At 42.0% G+C, this 25384-nt stretch overlaps 2 protein-coding genes across 4 annotated transcripts; one reads left to right on the top strand and one right to left on the bottom strand.

Moving 5' to 3' along the window:
- Positions 1–798: 798 nt before the first annotated feature.
- Positions 799–3828, top strand: tbx16 (T-box transcription factor 16). The gene is made up of 9 exons (XM_082553361.1): positions 799–858; positions 965–1121; positions 1215–1317; positions 1704–1868; positions 2113–2259; positions 2347–2417; positions 2544–2626; positions 2712–2925; positions 3021–3828. The coding sequence occupies exons 1-9, from the start codon at positions 843–845 to the stop codon at positions 3451–3453; spliced, it is 1389 nt and encodes a 462-aa protein (XP_082409487.1). The 5' UTR covers positions 799–842; the 3' UTR covers positions 3454–3828.
- A 3792-nt stretch (positions 3829–7620) lies between these two features.
- Positions 7621–15707, bottom strand: klhl22 (kelch-like family member 22). Of its 3 annotated transcripts, none has more exons than XM_082554352.1 (8): positions 15416–15707; positions 14895–15177; positions 12797–12962; positions 12372–12695; positions 11863–12272; positions 10217–10409; positions 9852–10085; positions 7621–9540 (listed from the first exon to the last, which is right to left on the bottom strand). In XM_082554352.1, exons 2-8 carry the CDS (start codon positions 15140–15142, stop codon positions 9199–9201), a joined length of 1917 nt encoding a protein of 638 aa, XP_082410478.1. In that variant the 5' UTR covers positions 15143–15177; positions 15416–15707; the 3' UTR covers positions 7621–9198. The 3 variants fall into 3 exon arrangements, with proteins under 3 accessions (XP_082410478.1, XP_082410477.1, XP_082410479.1); XM_082554351.1 differs by having other exon boundaries at positions 14895–15155; XM_082554353.1 differs by having other exon boundaries at positions 12384–12695; positions 14895–15155.
- Between the last annotated feature and the right edge of the window lie 9677 nt (positions 15708–25384).

The following is a 25384-nucleotide window of genomic DNA, read 5'->3' as shown; positions in this document are numbered from 1 at the left end:
TATGAGAAAAGCCTGTGTACTTTAACTAAGCTATTGAAAACACTGCTGATTTTCTGAAAAATGTAAAAAAAAAAAAAATAGACCCTACCTGTATGCACACACAGACCACAGTGCATTAACCCGTTTACACAGACCTTCAGCTGTGTTTCTCTCAGTTGTGCCAAATGAATTATAATGACTTTTTTCTAACCACAAACACACTAAATGGCATTTTCATGAGCAGACTCTGTGTGTGTGTGTGTGTGTGTGTGTGTGTGTGTGTGTGTGTGTGTGTGTGTGTGTGTGTGAGGGAAATATTTACACAGGTTTTGCTGGACTGAGTTATGTGTTCTGCAGCACGGAAGTCCATCTCTATTTGTTTTTAAAGTCTCTTAGCAGTTAATAAAGATGCATTTCTTTCACCCCCCCCCCCCCCCCCCCCCACCTTCCTGTGGGGATGGTATCAAGCCTCTGTTAAGTCTCTTTGATTTCCAGCACTCTCCAATCACAGTTGGACTCCAACCCATCATTGTGCCACTTCAAAAGGATGGCCTCCCTGGCCCCACCCACTCCTGGGCTACCCTTAAAAGTCATGGTCATCCCATCCTGCAAGGACTCAGCATCTCTGAAACATCTGCAGCGAGGACTGATTTGACCTTCTGACTTCCTTCCTGGGCTGTTGGATTTTTCTTTTGCATGTGTGGAAAGAGACCCAGGAGACAGAGAAGAGCTGAAGACGCACTTTGGATATCACACACCTGGACTGAGTTCTCTGTCTTTTCTTTCTTTCTTTCGTTGTTTTTTTTTTTTTTTTTTTTTTTAAAGCCTTTTCAGTTAAAAACATATCAAGTTTAATCCAAAGGATGCAGTCCATCAGAGGTGAGTTGATGACTACTTCTTAATATCAGCTTTGCCTCCGTAAGCACACGTGTCTTCTTCTACCAGTTTTTCCAGTAAAAAATGCTTATTCATGTTTTTCTTCTAGACTTGAAGTCCAACTTCAGTGGGCCTCCTCCGGCCCACATAGCTCCCGGACCTGATGCCTATCTCCAGGGCAATATCAGGATGTTTCTGGAGGACACTGAACTGTGGACGACCTTCCATGAAATAGGGACAGAGATGATCATCACTAAACCGGGAAGGTAGGGCAACAGAAAAATAAAATAAAATGTTAAATGTTCACACCTTGCTCCCCCACCTTTTACAGAACTCATTCTTTCTCCCATGTTTACCAGGCGAATGTTTCCACATTGCAAAGTGAATCTATCCGGGCTTATTCCATGTGCCAAGTACGTGTTGTTGGTCGACATGGTCCCAGAGGATGGTTTCAGGTATAAGGTAAGACACCAGTAGCTTTCTCCTTTGTGTATTAATGAGTCATGCATGAGAGAAAATTCACTTCCCAAGGCCTCACTAGAGTCATAGGTTTGGCTGTAGATAACCCAAAGTGGTAGCCACTAGCCCCAGACAAGACATCCCCTGTTTATCACCCACCCCCACCCCCCACACACACCCAACATTGTACATCAAAGGATGTTATCTCTTCCTGTTTTTCTATCCCCTGCTGTGAGCCCACTGTACTACCCCCCGCTCCCCTCCCCATCTCTGTGGGTGGTACAGGCCAGCCACCGCTCTCCAGTCTATGGTGGAAAAGGAAGGATTTGAAAATTCTTCCGCTACTCACCTTTTTCAAATTGACTGACTCATGTGTCTCTTTCCAACAGTGGAATAAAAAGAAGTGGGAGGTGGCAGGAAAAGCAGAACCTCAGCCACCCTGCAGAACCTACCTCCACCCAGACTCTCCAGCACCAGGGAGTCACTGGATGAAGCAGTCCGTCTCCTTCCTCAAGCTCAAGCTGACCAACAACACGCTCGACCAGCACGGCCATGTGAGTAAAAGCAACATCTGCAACACTTTGACGTCTTTAGACCGAACGTTTCGGCAGTGCTTTTTTTCTAACATTTGGCTGGAGGATAGTTAATTCAACAACCTTCCGATTACAGTTTCCTCCCACCGGGGATAAAAGCGGATAAAAAAGACAGCGTGGTCTTTAAGTCGACATGTCAAAAGCACACAGTAAAACCGCGTTCAAGGAAGCGAAAAATGTTCAAAAAAATGTTCCTTGTCTGCAGATCATTTTGCACTCCATGCATCGCTACCATCCGCGCTTCCACATTGTCCAGGCAGACGACCTGTTCAGTGTGCGCTGGAGTGTTTTCCAGACCTTCACCTTCCCGGAGACTTCCTTCACTGCAGTCACTGCCTACCAGAACACTAAGGTCTGTTTCTAGCACTGCAAGTATGCCGTGTGCCGAGAGACAAATCACAAAGTTTTAACTTTGACTTTGTGTCTCCCTCTCCTGCAGATTACAAAGCTGAAGATCGATCACAACCCATTTGCAAAAGGCTTCCGGGATGAAGGCACTAATAAGAAAAGGTGAGGTTAAAATGCCAACGCGAAAGCTCCAGTTTGGTCCGTTGACTTGAAAGGATCTGAGCTCATTTATTGTTCAGTGTATTGTAGTTTGTATTTGTTTTTAATATAACTGATCTACTGCTGCAGACGTGCCAACAAGGACCCATCATGCCTTGAGAAGAGGACCAAGGCATCAGACATTTTGAACTCTGAAGAAGACAGTCCACCAGGTACCGTTTTCACACTCTTCTCTCTTCATGTTGATGCTTTTTTTGTTTTGTTCTTCCTCTCATTTGATGATCTGTGGCTCCTCAGACTTCTGCCAGTCTTCGTATGAAGGTTTCGACGGAGAGGATGAAGAGCTGCCCAAAAGAAAAGAAGAGGATGGTGTCAAAGAGGAGCGCTACTCTCCTTGGGATGCTGAGAGAGAGCACAGAGTGAGGACTGACTCTCCTGTTGGGGCAGACACAAGAGATCTCTACAGCACAGAGCAGCTTGTTCCTACTCCAGCTTCCTACCAGTCATACAGGTAAACAGCGATGCAGCAGATCATATTATAATCATGTTGTTTTGATGAATGCCAATCAATATTTGTTCTTTTCTTCTTCTTTTTTTACTCCCCAGGTTCCATGAGTATGGAAAGTCCCCGTCCCCCTCCTCCAGCATCGGCAGCAGCAACAGTGGATCCGGACGCAGCAGCTTTGAGTCCAGAGTTCCCGACATAGCCACGGTCCCTGATCACGACTCCTCAAAGGCCCGTGAGGTTGGCCCTTCCAGCTGTGGCCCCCAGCACCTCCCGGGCCCCCAGGACTACACAGGGGTGCTCAACATGTCTGTGGCCCAGGCCAGCAAGCCAGGGGTCATCGGTCACCACATCTACAACCCCTACAGCACCGAGCAGCCCCTGGGCCAGTGGGGCGGCCCAGGTCCTTCCCAGTATCCCCCTCCTCATCATCTGACCACTGACTACACCACGCAAGCTGTGCATCACAGCTATCACCATGGCAACGTGACCGAGTGGAGCCAGTACCCGCTGTTCTCTTATTCGTGCTGGTGAAGGAATCTCCACCGTCAACTGAGAGTTACTTTACCGCTGCCATCTTAACAAAAAGCTGATCCCGGCACTCACAGCTGTGAGAGCGCATGACTATACAAGGCTGAGGGCCCCAACCCTGCAGCCAGAGTGAGAAAAACTGAGAGGAGAGAATAAGAAAAAGGAGTGGCTCTGTCTGCTGCCCCGACTGGCAGGATTCAAACCGGCCATTTAATGCTGAGTGCAACTCAAGTTTGTGGTTTAATTGTTTGAAAAAAGAAAAAAAAAACTATTTATTTTGCATTTCACCTCATTTCCCAGTGTAAATAAATATTTTTGTAAAAAGCTAAGAATAATAATGTAAGAGTTAATCATTTGTGTGCAATTATTGTTTGACAAATTGTGGTGTGACATAAAAAAACATAAAAAATAAATAAAAGTCTCTGGACTCGAAGTCTTGTGTGTGAAATCCATATCATTTTTACACTGATGTCTTATTAACTTGAGATACGAAAGTGTACAAAAAGAGACCAATATGAGGTATGAAACAAATATTTTTCTATCCTGAATCTCACCCTTATGCATTTTTCTTCTATTCAAACAAAACTGTGACAACAAAGGTTGTGGAGTGTCTCTAGAATCGTATCCTTTTTATTTACTTGTGACCCTTTAATTATTTCTCACACCAGCATCTGCCCGTTGACTTTGATTTCCTCCCAGTCGATGTTCATGCATGCAGCCAGTCTCCTGACTGAATGGATAAGAGTTTGTAAAAGTGCCTGAACTCCTTGGCCTTCTCCCAGTGGGTGCACATCTGCATGCTTTGTACCTGGCCACCCCTGATAAGAGCCGCAGCCTTTGGTGGTGTTTGTTTGTATTTCCTTTTTGTTGATCTAATGAGGCTATACTCTGTAGTTTCGACAAGCACAGCATGCGTTAAAGACGCTGTATTACTGCGACTCTGGGTCACCTGCTGTGGTTTACCCACCGGCACATAAAGCATCTCCACGGCCCTCGTTCTCCATGTCAATGAGCCTTAAAAAGCATGAAAAAGGGGGAGGCTGTTGGCTCCTTTTCACAACTGAAAAACACAGGCAGAACCCACTGTCTCCACCCTCAGGGGGATATGGGCTGCTAATGACTTTCGTAAAATCCAAGGGGGGTAAGAGGAAGAGTGGTTTGGGGGGGGGGAATTATCCTTCAGGAGAAACCCAAGTCTAGTGTGGATTTTATCCAGTGCAATTCATTATCCGAGCGCTTCCCTGAACTGGCGTTGTCCACCCACAGGCTTCTCCTGCTGAACACACTTCATTTGCCCATTTTAATGAGGACGAGAAGAGGCTGATCTTTACAGGAATCTGACTGCCCGGTGAGCAGGTCGGAGCAGAGGGAGCTCAGATTCAGAGAAACAGTTTGCTTAACCTCTTCCACCCTGGGCTCCGTTGTACAGGAACAGGACTGTATCTGTTTTTTGCTTTCATCACCACATTTTCTACCTCTGCCCACAATAACTAACATTTCTGTTGCATTTTAATTAATCTACAGTAGCAGCTGAGAGTTTTGCAAACAGATTCACGACTCATTGTCACAAAAGGTAACTTTTTTAAAATCTGTCTGACCTGATGATAAAGATCAGGAGACTTGCAAACTGTGCAGCTGCTTTCCATGCAGGCTTTGAGGTTTTCACACTTTAAAGGGTTGAACTAGGTGAATATAGGCTCATACTGCATGGATGAATGCACAAGGGTGATTTGTCTTCATGCCATCTACACCTGCAGGAAACCTGTGTTCTAAGCCAAAAACATGTGCTAAAATACTCGTCAGTGCATTACGTTAATTTGCTTACAGCATTACAGTGATGTCACAGCTGGTCTCCGTTCATAATATGGTCTCATAATCTGTCTAATAACATGTTAACAACAGTAAAATCCCATCTTTCATGCGTGTCATACTAATGAGACCCTCAAGTTGCATACAGTTAAGTAGGTCTGGACTACACATGTAACTTAGACATGCAAAATCAAATAAGTAAAAAAAGAGAGAAAAAATGGTCAGTTTTATTACTTTATAGAAATCTTTTCTGAGTAATTAAAGTATAAATTAATATATACATGTGAAAAAAAATACAAATTACACCTGGGAATAGTTCACGAGGAAAGTGCAAAGCAGGCCAAATGTTCAGCAACTGCATGAAAAAACTTTGTGATACAAAATACATAATACAACTTTTTGCAGGACTTCAAGCAAAAACAGGGGTTACTTAGATACTAGGGCTGGGTATCGTCACTGATTTCTAGAATCGATTCGATTCTGATTCACAAGGTCCCGAATCAATTCGATCCATGATTAGATTCAATTCGATTTGTATCTGGGAAATTTTGCCTCAGCCAGTCAGAAATATTATAATTAAGATCAGTACATTTACATATTTTTGTATCTATAAAAAGGAAGCTGACACTCGCAAGACTTTATCAAAGGTGTAAGCATCACAGCAGATGCCTTTGTGTCAAAGTAGCTGAAGATAAAACACAGAAAAACCTGAAGGTGATTTTCCTGGCCTGGGATTTTATAAAAATATTCTGTAGTAGATCAAAAACGAAAGAAAACCATTAATCAACATGGACATTTCCTCTGAAGTTACAGCGGTTTTATCAGAGACACAGCTAAGCGTTTTGCATTTTGCATAATTTAAAAAAGTTTCAATTTGTTCTGTAGCCCATTGAACAGCAGAAATTAGGTTTTCTTTTCAGAAGTAAGTAAAAGGGGAAAAAAAACAGCAGCCGACAGCGCTGTAAACAATGGCAGTCTTGTGCGTAACAAGCAAGCGAATAATGCAGAAAACAGATTTTTAGACGGGAAACTGTTCTTGAAGTATTGTGTTCCTGCTTTCATTCACTGTTTTAGCTGTTTGGTGGTTGTTGAAATGTTGTGAGGTTTCACCTGAGATTCTGGCATTTCAGGCAAAATAAATTTATATTAAAAAATCGATTCAGGATTTTAATGAATCGATATCACGTTATCTGAGCTAGAATTGATTTTAATCGATAAATCGATTATCAAAACCCACCCCTATTAGATACTGGTGCAAACATAAATGATAAACTCATCGTTTTATGCTCCACGATATAAAGACAAAGCCCCCCTATGGCCCCTATGACTCTATATGTCTACACTCCAGTGTAGACATATAGAAGTGAAATCGTCTGCGACACAATGATAGGCAATGTTTTGCAGGCCAGATCTTCGTCTACAGGTGACTTTCTTTGTTATCTATTGAATTGACTTCCTCCTCTCCTGCAGAGCAGGAGAAAGTAGAGGATACAAGTGGGCACTTAGCAAAATCCCCTCGGCTCATACATCCTCAACTCCACTGGGTTTAATCTGCATAACTCTACATCACAGGCTAATGTGGGCCTTTTAATTGCTCTGATAATGGTCCAGCAAAGAGCACCAGATCGACCCGCACTCAGATGTCTGTAACGGCCGCTGACGCGGTTAAGAGCGTGACTGTACGTTTTAAGTGGCCCCGAGGTGGTAGTATAGTTTTAGAACACAGAGATTTGATGCGTAAACACAAACACAGATCCTGGATGTCCAGCGCTGATGTCAGCAGATCCTGCCAGACTACTTGCTGGGGGCTGGCACAATAGTGTGAAAGAGAGGGGTGTGTGGGAGGGAGCACACACACTTAGTGCTGATGGGGGGTAACAGATGTAGATGAAACAGCCTCAGAGAGGAAAGTAGCAGTCAGCCTTCATAAAGCTGATGGAGTTTAGAGCCAAATGGAGAGGAACTGGTAGAGACTGGGAGGAATAAAAGGCAGGAGGCAGCAGTTCAAACAAGGAGCACAATCAACTGTTGGGAGCTGATGTTAGATTTATGAAATGGGCTTTAAATTAAACAAACAAAAAAAGACAAACTCAAGTCAGAGAGTTGTCGAAGCCAAAACATCTGCTTCTTAGTTACACGCCTGACAATTTCCTGTAACTTTCTCAGCAATTACTTCTTCTTTTCTTAAGGAAAAAGCAAAACAAAAACTAATATTTCTTAGAAGTCAGTTTCAGTTCCGTAGATGTTTGATTCCCAAGACATATAAATGGTGCTTCCAGCTCAACGCTGGCACAAAATCCAGTCCATTGTAAAATCCATGTAACACTTTTCCCTATACAACATTCAGACGTGACAAAAGCAGGACATATATTTTTTAATCAAATTTAAAAAGTTATCTTGTTTGCATATGTTTGACAGTGTTTCCAGCAAATCATGTGGAAAAGGCGGGTACATTTACAATTACGTGGGTTCAAATGAAGCGTTAACAGTGGTTGAGTCCAGTGTGAAACAGGGTTTGCAATGAACCATGGCAACACACACTCACACTCTCATACACACACACACACACACACACACACACACACACACACACACACACACAGTGCTAAGCGATTCGGTGAAGACAAATATTCTGAAATAAACCATCATGAGGATTCCGATTAAGCTCAAGTGATGAGCGGATCAGTGAAAGGACACACATGCACAAAAATAATGGTTAATTTTCACATTTCATTTACAAATAAATGGCAACTTCAATCTGTAGACCCCTTCCTCTATCTAGCTACAGACATAAATAAATTAAATAATTATTATTTGGAATTATTCATTATTTATATGATGATATCAGAGGCACGATAGCTAAGGCTCGTCTCTGTTCAGACATACGCAGATCACATATAAACTCAGGCTAAGAGTGAATGAAAGCAAGAAAACAAGGCACGATATTTGCAAAACATAACGATCATTCAGAGGTTTGGAGAGATGATAGCTCCACTGAGCAGCTGTCTGGGGGATGGAGACAAAACCCACTTCTTGTATGCTTATTGTTGTGCACTGACAATGCAGAGAACCAGCTGAGGAATAATGAGAGCTTAACTGTGTGACCCCCGCCATTCTTTTCACAGATAAAACACGTGCTTGGGTTTTTTTTTGTTTTTTGCAAAACTGCTTTTATAGTATTTTTGTTTTAGAAACAGGAACTGTTATTACTACAGAATACAACTTCAGTGTGTGACATTGCAGAAAATAGAAATAAGGAAGAAGTCACTTCTCCAATCTCCAAGTGGCTTTGTGACCCATTCAGCTTCAAGTTGTCACACCAGAGCACACTCTGGTCTGGGATATGCCTGGTCATAGTTTTTGCTCTCTTGTTTTGGTAGTTGTGGATTTCGGTGGAGATTCATCGTCGGGTTTTGAGTTTCTCCGGCAGTCTCGCCACAGACTTGTCCTTGCTAGCAGTGAGCAACATGTTGCTTTTATGTTTATTTAGCCACACAGTAATACTGTTCCCACAGTAATAACTCGGGGCCCCACAGTCTTAAAGGAAAAGCCCACATTCGTGTCTTTACTCCAAAGTACCATGTTATTGCATAGCTACTAATCTCGAAAGCGTCCTTTGCTCTCTGTGATAAGCGTCGCAGAAACACCGGTGGTTTTAAGGAAATTATGACGAGCGATCAGTAACAAACAGCAGCGTGAACATTTGTTCAGAGAAGAGATTCCCGGACGGGGCAAGAGTACCTAAGGTCAGATCAGAGAAATAAGAAAAAGGTCCTGAATGACACCTTTGGTTCAGAGGCACTCCGAGTTGTCAACATGCATGTGACCCCCCCAAAAAACTAAATACATCCGAAACTCAACATGCAGAGTTAAATGAAAGAAAGAAAGAGATCGCAAGGAGGTCCTTGATGATGATGGAATCCAATTAACACGGCAGCTTCAGTCCACACTTGAGTCATCCGAGCTGTCCATGTCCACTTCTTCCCACGAAGCCTTGGTGCGTTGCTCCCAGCTTCTGGCCTGGGCAATCACAGCGGGGGTCATGAGCGCTACACAGGCTGCCAGGCCGGAGACGTGCGCCTTAAACTTCGTGCCGTTTTTCCACTCGTCTTTGTCGGCGTTGTACACGTGAACGTATTTCATCCTGTTGCCTTTGTCGTGCGTACGCCCTCCCACAACGTAGATGTGACTGTCCAGCACAGCTATGCCGGGTTCTCCGTGGCCCGCAGGGAGGGGGGACATTAAAGACCAGGAGTTGGCTGTGGGGTTAAAGCACGCTACCTGAAATTGAAGAAAAAAATAAAGCAAGCAATAAATGACTTTTTATTTCATAAAAGTGCTGCAGGCAGAGCATCAAAACGTGCTGCTCTGGCTCGTACAGATTTTAATTAGCTTGAGAAGTCAAAGCTTCTGGCCTGTATTAGTATGCAAAATAATGTCAGTCTAGAAAAGGCCGTGGAATATTTTTAAATTTAAATTCATACTATAGGAGGAAAAAACAGAGGTGAGCAGGCTGAAAAAGAGGCAATACTTTAAACTGCATGAGAAGCAAAGAGCCAACGATAAACAGCTGCGATCACTCAGGACGATACCTTCAGGACATCCCTCCTGTATCCGCGCTCGTCATTACTTCCTCCAATAACGTACATGCGGCCGTTAACAGCTGCCATGCCGTGCCACGCCCGCTCCACCGGGCCCTCTGCGCACCCTGTCCAGCGATTGGCTGCTGGGTCAAAACAGCAAGTCTCTTTGAGGTACGCCACGCCTCGGCGCCCACACGTTATATAAATTTTTCCATCCACCACTGCTCCAGCATGGGCATACACCTGAAAGGGTAGACTAGTATTACAGTGGATGTAGGTCTCAGCACAAATGTGAGTAAGCAGCGCCATCATGTGGACAGTAGAAGAATCAGATGCACTCATTTTCAATCTTTCACACCTTCAGGTTTCCATACCTCTCTCTTTAGAGGAGACACAAATTCCCACGTGTCTTTGTGTGGGTCATAACGCTCCACCGACTCCAGCTCGTGGTTGTAGTCTCGTCCTCCAATGGCATAAATATGGCCGCCCACAACACAAACACAGTGGTCGGCATGCTGCTGCTGCAGAGGCTGGATGGTGTGCCACTTGTTGTGACGGGGGTCGTATCTGGAAAGAGCAGACGAGTCTCAGAACAGTGAAGAAGAACCTTATGAAAGATGAGCTCATTTGGAAGCAAAGTGGAAACTCTATTAAAACAAAACAGAACCGTTAGGCTTCTATTGATAACGTTTTAAAAATCTTTAAGGATTTAGCAGCTCTTTTGTTGTTGTTTTTTTTTTCATCTTAAAGCAACGAGCCAATCCCCTTTACTCTAACCTGTACTCAGTTCACTTCTTCAATTTCCAATGTTCATATAAAAAAAAGGCACTGGCAACATTAGTAAATGATTTTTAGTTGGGGATGTTTGTGTGCAAAGTCTCAGCATGAAGTCAACTTTCTTCCCCCCACTTCATTTCTCCACCTCCCACCAGCCCTGTCAACTGGTGTTAAAGCTCAGAAATTACGAATATTCAGCTCCATGACTTTATGATGCGGTGCACAAGTCAGTAAGACATCTGACGCCAGCAAGTAACATCAGTAATGTGTCAGCCAAAGAAACGCCTCCAGAGACCGACAGCTGCTCAGAAATCCTCCACCACAGTAACTGTGAATCAGAGAACACCCCTGGAGCGATGTATTTAGTATCTTTACACTGAATTAAAAGCATCTAAATTAAACTATAAATATCAGTGTCTAGTTTACTTGAATCAAACCTGTATCCCCATTTGCATCTAATTAATGCTTGAGCCCTTTTAATGTTGGTCGCTGTTGTGGCAAACTACTAGTAAAGATAATCTTCCTCACCAGAACAGCAGTGTAAGCACATCATATTGACCATTCAGACCGGTAAACAGGAAGAGCAGGTTCGCTTACTTAAAGAACATCTCTGAAAGACCAGAGAGTTCTTTGCTCGGGCTTTCATGTGAAAGCGTCACTGAAAATAACACCTGAGTATGAGGCAGTCATTCTGCAACATAATGGAGACAGGCCGAGAGCATCAAACATCACCGGAGATTGCTGAGCAAAAAAGGATGAAATCACAAAAGGTGTGTGATTTCAGTCATTTTCTGCTTGTCCAGAAGAAAACTCCCTCCCTGATATTTCTGCAGCTGTGTCTGCTTTCAAAGCTCCCAAATCACCACAGTATTGTGAATGCTGGAGGTGTGGATGTACCTAAACGGATGTTGTCAAAATATAAACTGTGAACACATCATTTAAAAAGCAAACACGGAGAAAAAGTTCTTTAAGATACTGAATAACTGTAACATGGAAAATCTACATTTCCATGACAACTAGGCAAACTCCATCTGCTGGCAAAGATCCTCAAACTCCTTCCTTCCTTTCCTTTTATCGTCTCGAGGATCAAATCATGCAAATGAAAGTCCAGAGCCTCCTGTAAGATTGCTTCCTGTATTTATAATTTAAAAATTCAGTAATAAACTGATTAATGAGATTAATCAGCTGCAGCTTTAACTCCACCACAAAAATGAACCATAAAGGGCGTATGATAGGCTCTCACCTCCAGCAGCGGGTCTCTGCATGAAATCCACTGGTGTTCATGTCCCCGCCAATAAGATAAACAAAGTTGTTGAGCACGGCGATGCCCTGGTTGGACATCCGGGGAGTGTGAGCTGCAGTGAGACTCCTCCACTCCCCCCAGCTTGGGTGAAACATCTGAAACAGGTGATCGGTGTATGCGAGGGAGCTGGAACTAAACATTCCCCCGAAGCCCAGTATGCAGTGGAAAGTGGACCGCGGCTGGGTGAGAGGAGTCTGGAGGACAGGCTGCAGGAGCTCCTGCTCGTGGTAACGCAGTGCAGCTGAAACAGAATCCTTCAGCGGACACTGCTTCAGTCTGTTGTGCAATCTCTGCAACATGTGCTTCTCAATCAGGCAAAATCGCACTGCGTCGAGCATCTTGAGATTGTCCTTCAGGTGAGGGAGACAGAAACATAAATGCAACACTTTAATAGAGTGTAATTAAGATGTGTGCTTTATTTAGATAGATGAGTATAAATGCAGACACACCTTTGGACTGACCTGCAAGTACACCTGGTCAGTTTCCACCTGCTCGGGACTGTAATGATAGTGAAGCGCTGCCTCGTACACCTCATTCTCGCTGTTCACCTGGAGCTCGTCGCTGCTCAGCGCACTGAACACTTCATCCTGGGGCAGCTGTCGGTACACATCTGTTCGGGACAACGTCTGAATGTTGCTGAGCATGAAGGAGTGCACTTTGGCCTTCAGCTGTTGCAGTGCGTAGAGATCGGCCAGGTGATACAGCTCTAAAATGTTGCTCTCGTCCATCCAAGAGAAAAGGAAATCACAGCAGAAGCCTATGACATTCTCGAGCTGGAAAACACAAAAGCTGCACAGGTTAACTGAAAGAATTAAAAAAAACCAAAAAAAAAAAACAGAATAAGAATAAGAAATAAGTAGGAACAACAACCTACTTGTACAAGTGTGGCAGCTATCAGGACTTCCTGCACGCACTCTGGGTCTAAGTCAATCTCTGACGTGTAGATGTAATCAAGTATTTTCTTCATGGCCATGTAGGACACTCCATGAATTGCAATCTCCTTTTGCTGTGTTTCCCGGAGGCCTCCTGCAAACATCCCCCTAGTGGAGAAGGGTAATAAAGTATTATGCTGGGTCATCCTGGTCGCCCAGTAATGATAAGACTCACAGGGAGAGATGTAGCAACTCAAAGAACTTTGAATTCAAATGTATGGGAGAAAAAGCAAAAATGGTGCCAGCAGAGGGAGAAAAGGCCTTATTTTAGGATAAGCCAACAAACTGTTTTTAATATAACTGATTATTCTATATACGCACTTTTAAGGTCATATTTACCAGTGAAATTAAATTGAATTTGACAATGCTTAATGGAAAATCATTATCTGTAAGGGGGTTAGAGGGCAACCTGTCAAGAGCAGAGCCTGGGAGTTTACTGACACGTTGCATTACCCTGAAAATATTCTGCAGTCCTGCACTGACTACAAACAAGCATTCAGAACAAAAATGTTGCATTGACTCTTGGCTTATGCAAACTACAGGCTGACGTTTTCAGTGAAACGTCTAAAATGTTTCTCTTACAGTTTTAGTTTGAGACATGACGTAGGAAAGAAATCGCAAGTAAAAGTAAAATTCACCACAGACCTAAAACGAAACTGCAGCTATGTCACCTTACTGGTTTAACTAGCTGATGAAACATTTGGGGAGATTAAAACACAGATGCAACATTGGGCCTGATTGTGTTGTCAAAATCAGGTGCAATGTTGCAATCAGCTGAACCAGCTGCCCTACATTGAGTGCGAGTGAGTCAAATCACTGCTGACTCCTCACAGCAAGAAGGTTCCTGCTTTGAACCTGCCAGCTGGTTGTGTCTGCATGTTCTCTGTGTGAATTTGTGGCTTCTTCCCACAATCCAAGGACATGCATGTTAGATTAACTATTTAATGTAGACCAGCTCCAGGTGTGAATGTATGTGTAGTTGTTTATTTCTCTTTGTGGGAGTCCTGTGACGGACTGGCAGCGTCCCCAGGGTGTATCCCGCCTGTCACCCTATGACATTTGGGACAGGCTCCAGCCCCAGAATTGGATAAGCAGTTAATAAAATGAACAGAAGGATGGGTTGACGAGTCCATCTTTTTATCTCTGCTTCACACAGACATCCGCAATGTTTCCATTGTTGTTAACATTTCCAGGCTGTTATGGAGTAACTCAAGTGAATAAGAACACTTATGCTCAAACACTGACTGTGATCTGACGAACAGATAGCCAGGAACAAATACCAACAAGTTAGGTTTTTACACGTTTTTGAATCTATAGCATTACCGCACAGTAACTATGCTCACAGTAATACACTCGAAATTATCTGGTGGTGACATTTGTATTCCAGTCACAGTAGCTCTATGGTGACCTTGTAAGCAGTGGACTTAAAGGAACAAGTGACACTGGTTTTATTACCAGTAAATGTTTTCAAGTTTTAGGCTTTAGACGGTAATAAAAACAAACCAGAGTTATATCACAGAGAAAGAACTCTTTAATTTTTTTAAAAGTTAAATCACCTCCACAGAAGTTTTGATGTGACTACAGTATGCAGGGAAAGACTAAATCACAGGTGTAATTCAAGGCCTCTGAGGGCAAAGCAATCATGTGACTGGTGGCAGAACCCAAAATATGCAAACCACTAGTAATCATATGACAATGTTGCTGAGCTTGAGGATACATTTGGTTTCAACTGGACTGTGCAAAATGCCTAGGCTGTGTCTTGTGACACGGGGGTGCCAGAGTAACTGGTCAGATTTGCTAGAGAACATATTAGCATATGTTGTGGTGTGTGTTATAGGAAACAACTTATTCATTCACTAGCCTGGAGGTGGCTGACTATTTTGATGGTCAATGGCATGCATATGAATGCTCTTGTATGATAATTTTGGATCTCTGTGGAAACAGGCACAAAAGATTGCATACAGTACTGTCGTGTGCACAGAGAGAAAACAGCAAAGTGAAGATGAAAGCAAAACAAAAAATAACTCCTGTGGGTTTTACCTGAAATAATCACAGGAGGCTGCCAATATTATACGATGGGCTTGTATTGGGCGACTTTCCACAACCAGCACAACATCAAACAAGGTCCCACTGTGTCTGAGAGACAGTAGGCCGTCCAGCAGGCTGCAGAAATGCTCTGAACTTCTGTAGGACTGTCGGCGCAGGCGGCCTGATGACCCGGCGCGTCCCCCTACTGGACTCAGAGCTCCATCCTCAGCCATGACAGCACAGCGGCGCTCGGGCTTCATCGCGTTTGTCTGCCTGATACATACATCACGCAAAGCTGCCTTCACTTTACTTCTAAAGTGGAATCATACAGCACAGCGACATGTGGTGCAAACAGGATGAAAAATGTAGCTAGAAGCTAAACACTCGGTGTGGGTGGCAATGCTCGCTTGGAAATGGCACTGCACAGTCAGTGTGAAATTACAGAATCATACCACATTAAATGTCCGATAAATACCACACGTGAACCCAAAGAACTGTTAGAAAGCATATAAATTACAAACAAATCTCCCTACCTTCGGCTAGCTGTCACTCCGCGGCAGAGCTGTTAGCTAATGTTACTTTCGTATAAAAGACAGCAACCAAAACAAGCTAGAGGCTACTTAGCGCGCCAGCTAGTGCAACGCACTCTGTATCAGCAGGATGTACGCTTAAAAACACAACCAAAGCGACTGCACAGAGAAGAGTCCTCGTATTGTTCAAAACCAGACGGGTGTCTAATACTACACGGCCTCAGGAACACCTTCACTTCTGCGAACTGAGTTGCACCTGATACATAAAAACAAAGTCTGTTTACTTTTTGGTATTTTGGCGTTAGATCAACTTCCATTGGTCATTGCTGCGCTATGTCCCACCCATTTCTGAAATCAAACCAATCAGAGAAATCTTTCACATTGCCGAGAAATAAAGCGAGAGCTCCACCTTTTCCTTTAAAATGAGTGTTCAGTGTGTAGACATGATCATTTTTACGATGGGCCACATTAAGAAAAAACAAACAAACATCATTTTGAGAATAAAGTCGAAATATCGAAATTATAGTCGAAAATCTATGTGGAGGAAAAAACAGTCGAAATGTGGAAATTACAGTTGAAAAAATGGTGCAGAAAGTTGCATCTGGTCAGACATACCCACACACAAGCCTAGAAGAGTGGATTTGTTCAAAATGAAATGGCTGGTAATGGACAGATGCGATCAATGGTCACACCTTAGTATAACAAGAGGATGTATGTTGTATCACACGACGGCTTCTTTTTCTTCACTAACTCAGCTACACAAGGCATTTTGTAGAGCAGCAGCCGTGGCAGTTTGTCTCAAAACAACTGTATTCTGCACATTTCGACTTTTTTCTTGAAATTTCGACTTTATTCTTAAAATGATCAATAATATTCTTTTTTTTTCTGAAAATATCTGCATTATATTAAATCTAGCCGTTTAAAAAAGAAATTAAAATGATATGAATAAAAATTTCTTTAACACTACTTTTAAAGACAAATACATGCTTGTGATATTTTCTGACACAAGATGGCGCTGCTTCCTTCTCAAACAACTTTGAAGCTTCTACCTGTCACACCTGCACCAGGGGCTAGGAATTAGCATATTTACTACTTTGTCCCACCTTTGTGTTTATTTTTGTAAGGTTATTGCTCAGGGAAAATTGTATACAATTTACTTTATTGTGTTTTGGGAACTCTTACATAGACTGACCGATTAAAAAGCAGTAGTTAGGCTACACAATGCAAAAAGATAATATAAAGCTCTTCAAGCCATATCTGTTCTTTTTTTTTAAGCCTCCAGTATTTTTGCTCTCCTTCATCACAGATTGATTTCCCACAGTTTTAGAAGCATGTGCTACCAGATAGATTTTCCAAGGGAGCAAGTCATGATGCTTTTTTTGTTTTTAATTTATTGTGGCTTCCATGTTTCTTGGGCTTTACAGTTTCATTCATCTTCTGCTGACATTTCATTTTGCATACATCATTCCCCGACACTCAGAGCAGTTATTTTTCCCACCTGCGAAAAAAGAAAGGAAAAAAACACTGCTGGAATAATCCATCACTTGATGTATTTTTCTGTCCAATACACTGTACACAGCAGCACGGTGCACGGGGAAAATTGAGAGTGGGGCTTCTCCGAGGGGTTTCTGTCCCGGGTGTAGAAATGCCCTTTATAAACACCAAATGAATTTTTGTTTGCATATATATTTTCCATCTGGGTGAAGAAGTGCCCTCCCACAGTCCTGTCTATAATAGATCCTGCTGCCTTTGTCTGAACAGCAAGCATAGGCACCACATATACACTACTGTATTTCTGTCAGCGTCATTCTTCAACCGCTAGACCTGAAAGACTCCAGCACTCAGTTAATCAATTAGTTGTTGCAGATTTCCATTTATTTCTCTCCTGCCTTTAGGCTTTGCAGAACTGATTGGACCAAATTGATTAATCATTTCATTAGAGGTACTCTGATCTCTGATACTGTGGTATGACATCACTACAACCCCCCCTCCCCCCCACCACACACACACACACACACACACACACACACACACACACACACACACACACACACACACACACACACACACAATAAAAATATGTCACCAGGCAATGATGTTTTTACAAAACCAATATTGCCTTTTATTTGTCCTCTGACTTCAGGCTGATAATGTACAGCAACACTAAGTCTTTTTTTTCATTTTAACTCCTAACATCAGGTGTCAAGCAGATCACACTTATCACTTCAAAGAGACAAGCATTTGCTTAATAATTTTCACATGTCTTGCGAATTGGATTTACATAATAACAGGTGGACACTGAGTAAAAAAAGAGTTTGTGGTGTGAAATATCCAAAAGCCTGCTTTTCTGTATAGTAAGTGTGGTATTACAGAAAGTACAGCATTCCAGTATACCAGCACAGCAGCATCTCCTCACATCAGGAAAAAACTAAATTAAACCGTGCAGACGACGCACATAGGAAGAGGAAGAGAAATGACAACATAATGAAAACAAAGTGGGCAACATTTACAGAATTAACTGTGGGTGTATACCACAAACACTCAGTTAGAAAGACATAAACTGGCCCAGTCCATGACCTTGAGCTTTTATTAGCAACCCTGTTACGCAAATCACGCAACTATTATTAATCTTCATCAAAATAATCCTCGAAGAAGGCATTTTATGCTGCTGTTACTGAACATTGAGCCTGTTTTGCAGTAAGGACAGGCACAGCAAAAAAGGGAAAAAGAAAAGTTAAAGTACTAGGTATGCTCCACAGCGTGGCCCCCTTATACTTTATCTGATAAGAGAAGGAGCTGGCAGACCAACAGACAATACAGCTGATTAGATTGGGACAGTGGAGCTCCAGTGGTGCCATTCATTCTACCTGCACCCCATCTAAAACAGTTTCCATGCCAACTAACTGCCATCTTCAGTCTGGCGCAGGAGATGTGAGTTGTAAAATGTGGTAGAAAAACAAAAATAGAAGAAAAGTGAGTATTTCTTGCACACGTGACTTGAATCCATAAGAGCGGGCATCGTTAGGAACGGCTTTAAAGTTCTGATGACTGAGGGCTTATTTAGGGATCCAGCATACGGTTGAGTGCGCCACAGGAAAAATGCATCATATAAAAACATCTTGATGGTGTTTGTAATCCATTACGACTAAATCATACGTCTAGACGCAAGATGCATTTGTTAGGAAGGCTTAGGTTGCCCTGCTTCATTGTACCACACTAACTGCAGGTGAATGAAATCCACAACAGGGTAATCTTTCTTTGTCAACCTTGAGGGCACATCAGATTTTAGTGAGGACCTCTTGTGGCCAGTTGCCCATACTTTGAGAACCACAGCTGCAAAGTTTGTATGAGCTAAAACCTGTCGTAAGAGCACGAAGAATGCATGGCAAGACTGTAAAATCAGACGGCTTACAAAGGAGCAGGAGCAGTGCCAGGTGAATTGTGTGTTTTGTTCGAAAGGGTGGTTATAAACTGACAGAGGTGGCAGGTGCAATTTTCCCAGGGTTACTTGGCTGTTTGAAGCGAGGAATCAATTTTCCTCCACACCACAATCCTGCAAGACAAAACTTTTCAGGTTGTTGTTTGGTGAAGCCAACTGTCTTGGGGCGACGGCTGCTCTGTGATGCACGGCTCTCCCAGAATGATGAACAGCACAGGGTCATTTACACCGCCATGAGAATTGAACAGATCTGTGTCAGTATTTTGTTGTCGTTATGAAATCATGTGGTGAGAAATCACATTTGGACACTGTAGTGGGCTTATTTGGATACAAAGAAAAAACAACAACAATACATTTCTGAGGAATGATTAGAATTAACACAGCATGGGAAAATAGTGACCATATTAGCCGCTGAAGTCAGCTAAAGCAGTGGCACGACCTTCCTCGGGTTTGTCTGTCACTGAGGTCTGAGCCAGCTCTGGAAAAGGCAGAGATATTTCCCTGCCTCACTGGGGTAGTTAGAGAAAACTAATAATGGTGAAATATTTAAGCCTCCCAACTGTGTTTGCTGCTGTGAGTGGAAGGATTTCACTCACTCTCGATAAAAAAGAAGAAAACAGGGAGTAGAAGTCACTCAGTTTTCTGCACTGTTCACTCAGACATCGTAAAATCCAGGGCAGCAGCCTTATAGCTTATAGCGTCTTGCAGTGACAGACAGTGGGTGGATCATCGCTTTTTCACACATGGCCCACACTTGGCAGGAGCTGGGCATTTCCCTGTGGAGAACATTATACAAGACAGCAAGCAGAGGCTTGATAACTCAACTGGACTGTCCTCTGACACATGCTCTCAAAGGAGAAGCACAGCCTGTGTGTCATATTACAGTTTGCCTATACTGCTAATGGAAAATCTAAGAAATAAAAAAGTCTTTATGTCTCTGGTTTAGCATGTGTATGATATGATTTGATTGCATCATGCTGGACACAGCACAATCACACAATCAGTGATGCATGATGCTTTTAAACATTTCAGCCTCATACAGCAACACATGATGACTGGCATCCTCTCCGAATCTTGCAAAGAGGCGATGTAGCAGTGGCCAAGAACCCCCGAGTGGGCGGATGGTCATATCTGCCATGTGTCAGCAGACTCATATTGAACAAATGCTTGAGTGGATCAATAACAACTTGCTGTCCCCCGCTATCATATTATGCTGCCTCTGAATTCAGTTTTCACCTCTTGCCATTGGGGGGAGGGCTATTTTGAGGTGTGACATCTACCATTCTATTTGCAGTGACAATATTAGTGTGAATTAGGAATCCTTCACCAGCAACAAGGAACAGGGAGGCGAAAGCCAGGCGGCAAGAAAGACTGTGCATGCTGCACACAGACACGAGCTGAGCAGAATACATATGTGGCTTGAGAAAGCAGAGAGGAGATGCAGAACATTTATATGAATTACACGAAGAGGGTCAGAGGGACTAATGCCTGCCGCTAATGCAGCTATGATTTAATAGACCCCAATCTCGGGCTCCTCACTTGTCTATTTATTTTTCTTTTCCCTCTCAGTCTATTTGTTTTAAAATTAGGTTAGCGCATGATATGAAAAGCAATTCTATAAGTAGCTTGAATCAAAATTGAAATGAGTTTTATTTTTAGCTTGCCTTATTTGCAGACTTTCCATTATGGCTGTGGCTTGGAGACTGATAAATTAGGTGAATTAAGTAAGGGAAATACCAAAGATTAGAAGATGCAAATATACAAATATTATATGTTACGCTACATTGGGTTTAGCTAAACTGCTCTTAGCTTGAGGCTTCACAACTGACGTGGCTAACAAATTGGTGACATCACATGGATTATGTGTCTTATATACAGTGAATTTTTTATATTAGCTTAAGCTTTTTAGGTTAGCTTAAGCTAATCTGCAACTTGGCAGAAGTTCACAGCTTTATACATTCCCACTTTGTGCACTTCTGCGAAAAACTAAGCATGCCTTTAATGCTTTCATAAAACAGTAAATATCAGCCACATGCTGCATGTCATCAAGTTACTTTCACCAACTGTGAGCACTGCTATAAAAACACACATTTTGTCAGATTGCTGGTCTGGAGCTTTCAACTAATTAGCTCCAAGATCAGACCATGCAACATTCAGAGATAGACAACAGTTACATCTCACACTCTACAGGCCTCAGTCAGTATGTTAAATGTTAAAGTTCATGACAGTACAATTACTGAACAAGGACGACTTGTTTGGAAGGGTTGTCAGGAGAAAGCCTCCTCTCTCTAAAATGAGCGTGGCAGCAGCATGGATTAGGTTTGCAAAGTTGCAACAAATCACAAGACTGCTGGAACAATGTCCTTTGGATAGACCGGAGTGCAGATGCTTGGCCATAATACACAGCACCATGTTTGGTGAAAACCAAATATCAGCACAAACACCTCATATCAACTGTGAGCATAGTGGTAGAGAGGTGATGATTTGGGTTTGCTTTGCAGGTCTAGGATCTGGGCAGCTTGCAGTCATTGAGTCAACCATGAACTAAATCTTTGCTAAAATTAGGTCATGCAATAGGACAATCATCCCAGTCAGACCTGCCTACAACAGAATGACTGAAAAAGAGAAGAATCAAGATGCTGCAATAACCCAGTCAAACCACTCAAATGCTGTGGTTGTACCTTAAGAGAGCTGTGTATACCTGAATGCCTGCAAATCTCAATGAATTGAAGCAATGATGCAAAGAAGAGTGTAAAGAAGTCATACTGCTGCTAAACCTGGTTGAATAAGCTGCTGAAATGTGCACTGTCCTGAGAAAACGTTCTTCATCACATGACCGTAGGCCTATTCTGCACAGATCAGAAAATGTTATCAATGAGTTAAAAGAAACGATTCTCTTTTTAAAACAAAACAAACTATAACTGTGAAGGACAGTAACACTATATTCAAGTTTTTGTGAAAAACGTGTGGTCTCTCACCTGATTGTGAGGCATGTTTATGTTTCAATTACATTTAACAGCTCACCTTTTTCTAACTTCTAACTCTGCCTTAGCTTCCTCTGACTTCCAAAGGAAGCATCTGACTGCTTCACATTTAGTTGAAATCTTTTTGTCCTTTTTAAAATATTATTTTCGCTGTCCCCGAGCAGACCAAAACCAAGGTTGATGATAATAAAGCGAAACTGTGAAAACAAAGCCGTTAGCTGGAAGACACTAACAAACTCGACAGACTTGAGGGGACCGCATGCAGAGTCAGCTGATGATTACCTGTGGGCTCATCACAACACCAGTGTGATCCATCTGTTACAACATAAATGTGTGACTTATTGAAATGCTGAACATTGTACTTGTCAGTGCTGAATAATGTGCACATCTTATATGTACCGCCCACCGTGTGCTGCTCCTTTAAGTCGCATTTTAAGCGAAGAGCACCGGGGTGAGCTCGATGTCAGATGTGATCTGTGCAACTGATGAGGGTTGTTTGTCATCGCAAGCTACCTGAGGCATTGTGGCATTTGCTCATTGCTGGGGTTATTTAAAGCCTCGGGGGATTTGTAGAACTGTGTTGCTGTGATGGTGTCAAGGATCACTTCAGCTTTATTCATGTAAGAGGCTGCGATACTGCAGGGGAGATTGTGTCACAGTTCAGACAGGAATTTAAAAGCACAGCACCCAAAAAAGGCACATTTGATTTATATGTAGTTTACTAGATGTTAGTAGACTTACAAGACGGTGCGAACGAGACAAAGGGAGCAGGCAGCGATCGGGTGTCCAACACAAACAAGCAACGACTGACATGAAAAGCAGACAATAGAGGAGAAAATTGAATATAAATAAAGGTCATGACAGAGTTTCCCTTTGTGGCTTTGACAGCAAAGTTCAAGTTTATCTAGTGTTACCATTTCATTCACATGATAAATATGTTTTTGTTTTAAAAAGTTATAATGTAGGATTGCTTTATTTAAAATATATTAATGTTGGCTATTGATTTTTAGGCCAAGGGTGTCAAACATCAGGTCCTGGGGCGTAAATGTGAAGGATACAAAATGCAAAGGAGTGGATAGACTTTAAGCTTTAAATCAGGAATGTCAAACTCATTTTATATACTGACCACTTTAAGTGGACCAGACTGGTAAAACTTTCTGTCAGTGAAAAGCAGTTCAACTTCATATTTAATATCACAGACATCTCAGTACAAGAAAAACAAGTTCACTTTCATATATCAGTAAGCCTCTACATGATAAAGAAAATGTTTTTGTAGTTAATGAAAGAAATCAGTCAGCGCAACTCTTTGGGCTTACATTGTAAGAAGTGAATGTGTAGCCTGTTGGATTACTATCCTGTAATTATAAAGCAGAAAGTTTTTGTTAATTCACAAAATATTTATTTTATGTTATTTATTTTTACTTTGCAAAAAAAAAAAAAAAAAAAAAGAAATCCCAGGAATTTCTATAGTGGTGAAAATGTTGCAGGATGTGGCATGGTGGAATAATTGAGAGAATCTCCCACTAAACATTGGGTTGGCATCATTTTCCATTTCAATTATTATTGGTTTGGTGTTTTTGTGGATTGGCCACACCAATGTAGGAGTGGAGTTTCCACTCTAGTCCAGCTATTTGGAGTTGAGTACAGGGAGTAGTTGATTGGTAATGGGTTTAGGCCTTATCTATAAAGGAGAAAACAGGAAGGAGTTTTTTCTGTAGGACACAGTTGCAGCAGGGAAGCTGGTTTAAATTTGGAAACTCCAGTGAGAGAAGTGAATATTTTAAAGGAAAATAGTTTTAATCTGGCCTGGAAGGTTTTGCTTTTAAAATAATCAAATGACACTGGAGGGAGGACTCGTTTTAATCAGGGTTCATGTGGATTTGTTGTCATAAAAAGACTGGATTGGAAACTGTTGGTATGCTGGGTTCAAGGAAGAAAAGCCTACTCCGGAATTGGGAGGTAACCAATGAGAGGAAATTGATCAAGACGTGTAGAGGAGGAGCTTGAGAGCTGAAGTGCCAGGATTTGATGTGGAAACCCACTCCCTAGCAAGGCAAGGTTAACAATTCTGACCGTGCCGACTGTGGGCCTTGGATTGCAGGCCAGAACTGCATCTTCAGCCACTAGTCTGCTTCAGAGGAAAAATAAATCTTGTGTACCCCATTTCCAGTTCATTTTCATTAGAACTTATTGCTTTCTTGTATGGAGGCCATTTTTATGGCCCACTTAACAAAAAATAGGAACTTTTCTGTCATTTAATTGTTTTCACTACTTTGGGTGTATTATCACTGTGGGGAAGGTCTTTATCAGAAAGACAAGCTGCAAAATTGATGAAATTACAGTGAAATGTCCAAAATTCCTCCAAAGTTTCCAAAGACCGCATGGGGTCAAAATTCTTGCCCCTGAGCGTCGTGTTTGACAACCCTGTTTAAAGCTTTTCCTATTGTTAAAGTCTCCCCCCTTACTGTTGTGAGGGACCAAGCAGCCAAAGCAAAGAGGACACAGGCAAAAAAATATCTTCAAAAAGGGTTTTCTTTATTTTAACCCTCAAAAAGTCCAAAATTAACAAAATTCAAAACCATACTTAGCAGGCCCATAAAAGAGGTCAACTAAATATAACTCTACAAAAAAGAATTTCCAGAAACTTCAACAAAACAAAGTGAGACACAACTTAACTCACAAACTGACCTAATTACAAAGACACATGAGGGTAACTTTTATAATGATTTGGCCAAACCATTTGAACACAATAAGGGGGAAAAACAAAACACACACTAATATTAACTAAGCACAGAATAACCTAACTAAACCTAAAACACACCTGCTCCTGGTAAGCCCATGGTTGGTCCTGCTGAGCAGGCATTTTGTCCCCAGAGTCCTCAGCCACGCCTTTTGCCCAGACAGGAAACAGCCACCGCCCAAACCCAGGTAACTCAAAGAAAGAGAAACATAATTAATATAACAAAACATTTTAGAAAAACCACACAATGTTACTATGTGCGCGCCTCATAATACCAGTGTTAGGTTTAACCAAATGATTAATGAAGAAAACTGCAAAGCAAACTAATAAAGTGAAAAATGGACTAATTTACCCCTGTGTGGCTGATGCCATCACAACTGTTCATAGTAATTAACTAACAGATCAACAATTAAATGACAGGAAAGTCCCTGTTTTCCTTTTATTTGAAAAGTCCACAGTTTAAAATAAAAGGAACATTTTCTGGGAACTATAAAAAACTTTACATTTCATAATTACAGGACAGTCTGAGCAACAAACTAACCACTTTTCCTGTAATTTTTCACAAAAGGTTCATCATGTAGTTTGATGGGTACGACCCACTTAAGGTCACCATGATATAAGTTTGACATCCTTGTTTTAGGCCAGCACATGATTATATGTGAGATTTGCTGTATTGTTTGGCAGCTTTTATCATTTAGAATTTGCCAAAAACAAAAATTGAAAACAAAAGCAAAGTCGTGTGTAAAAACTAAATACACCCATACAAAACAAAATAAGTGTTCCAGATTATTTGCCAGTGATAAGACCCT

The sequence above is a fragment of the Aulonocara stuartgranti genome (assembly GCF_965226115.1).
Source record: "Aulonocara stuartgranti genome assembly, chromosome: 12".
NCBI lineage: Eukaryota > Metazoa > Chordata > Actinopteri > Cichliformes > Cichlidae > Aulonocara > Aulonocara stuartgranti.
This window is presented reverse-complemented; position numbering and strand designations above follow the sequence as displayed.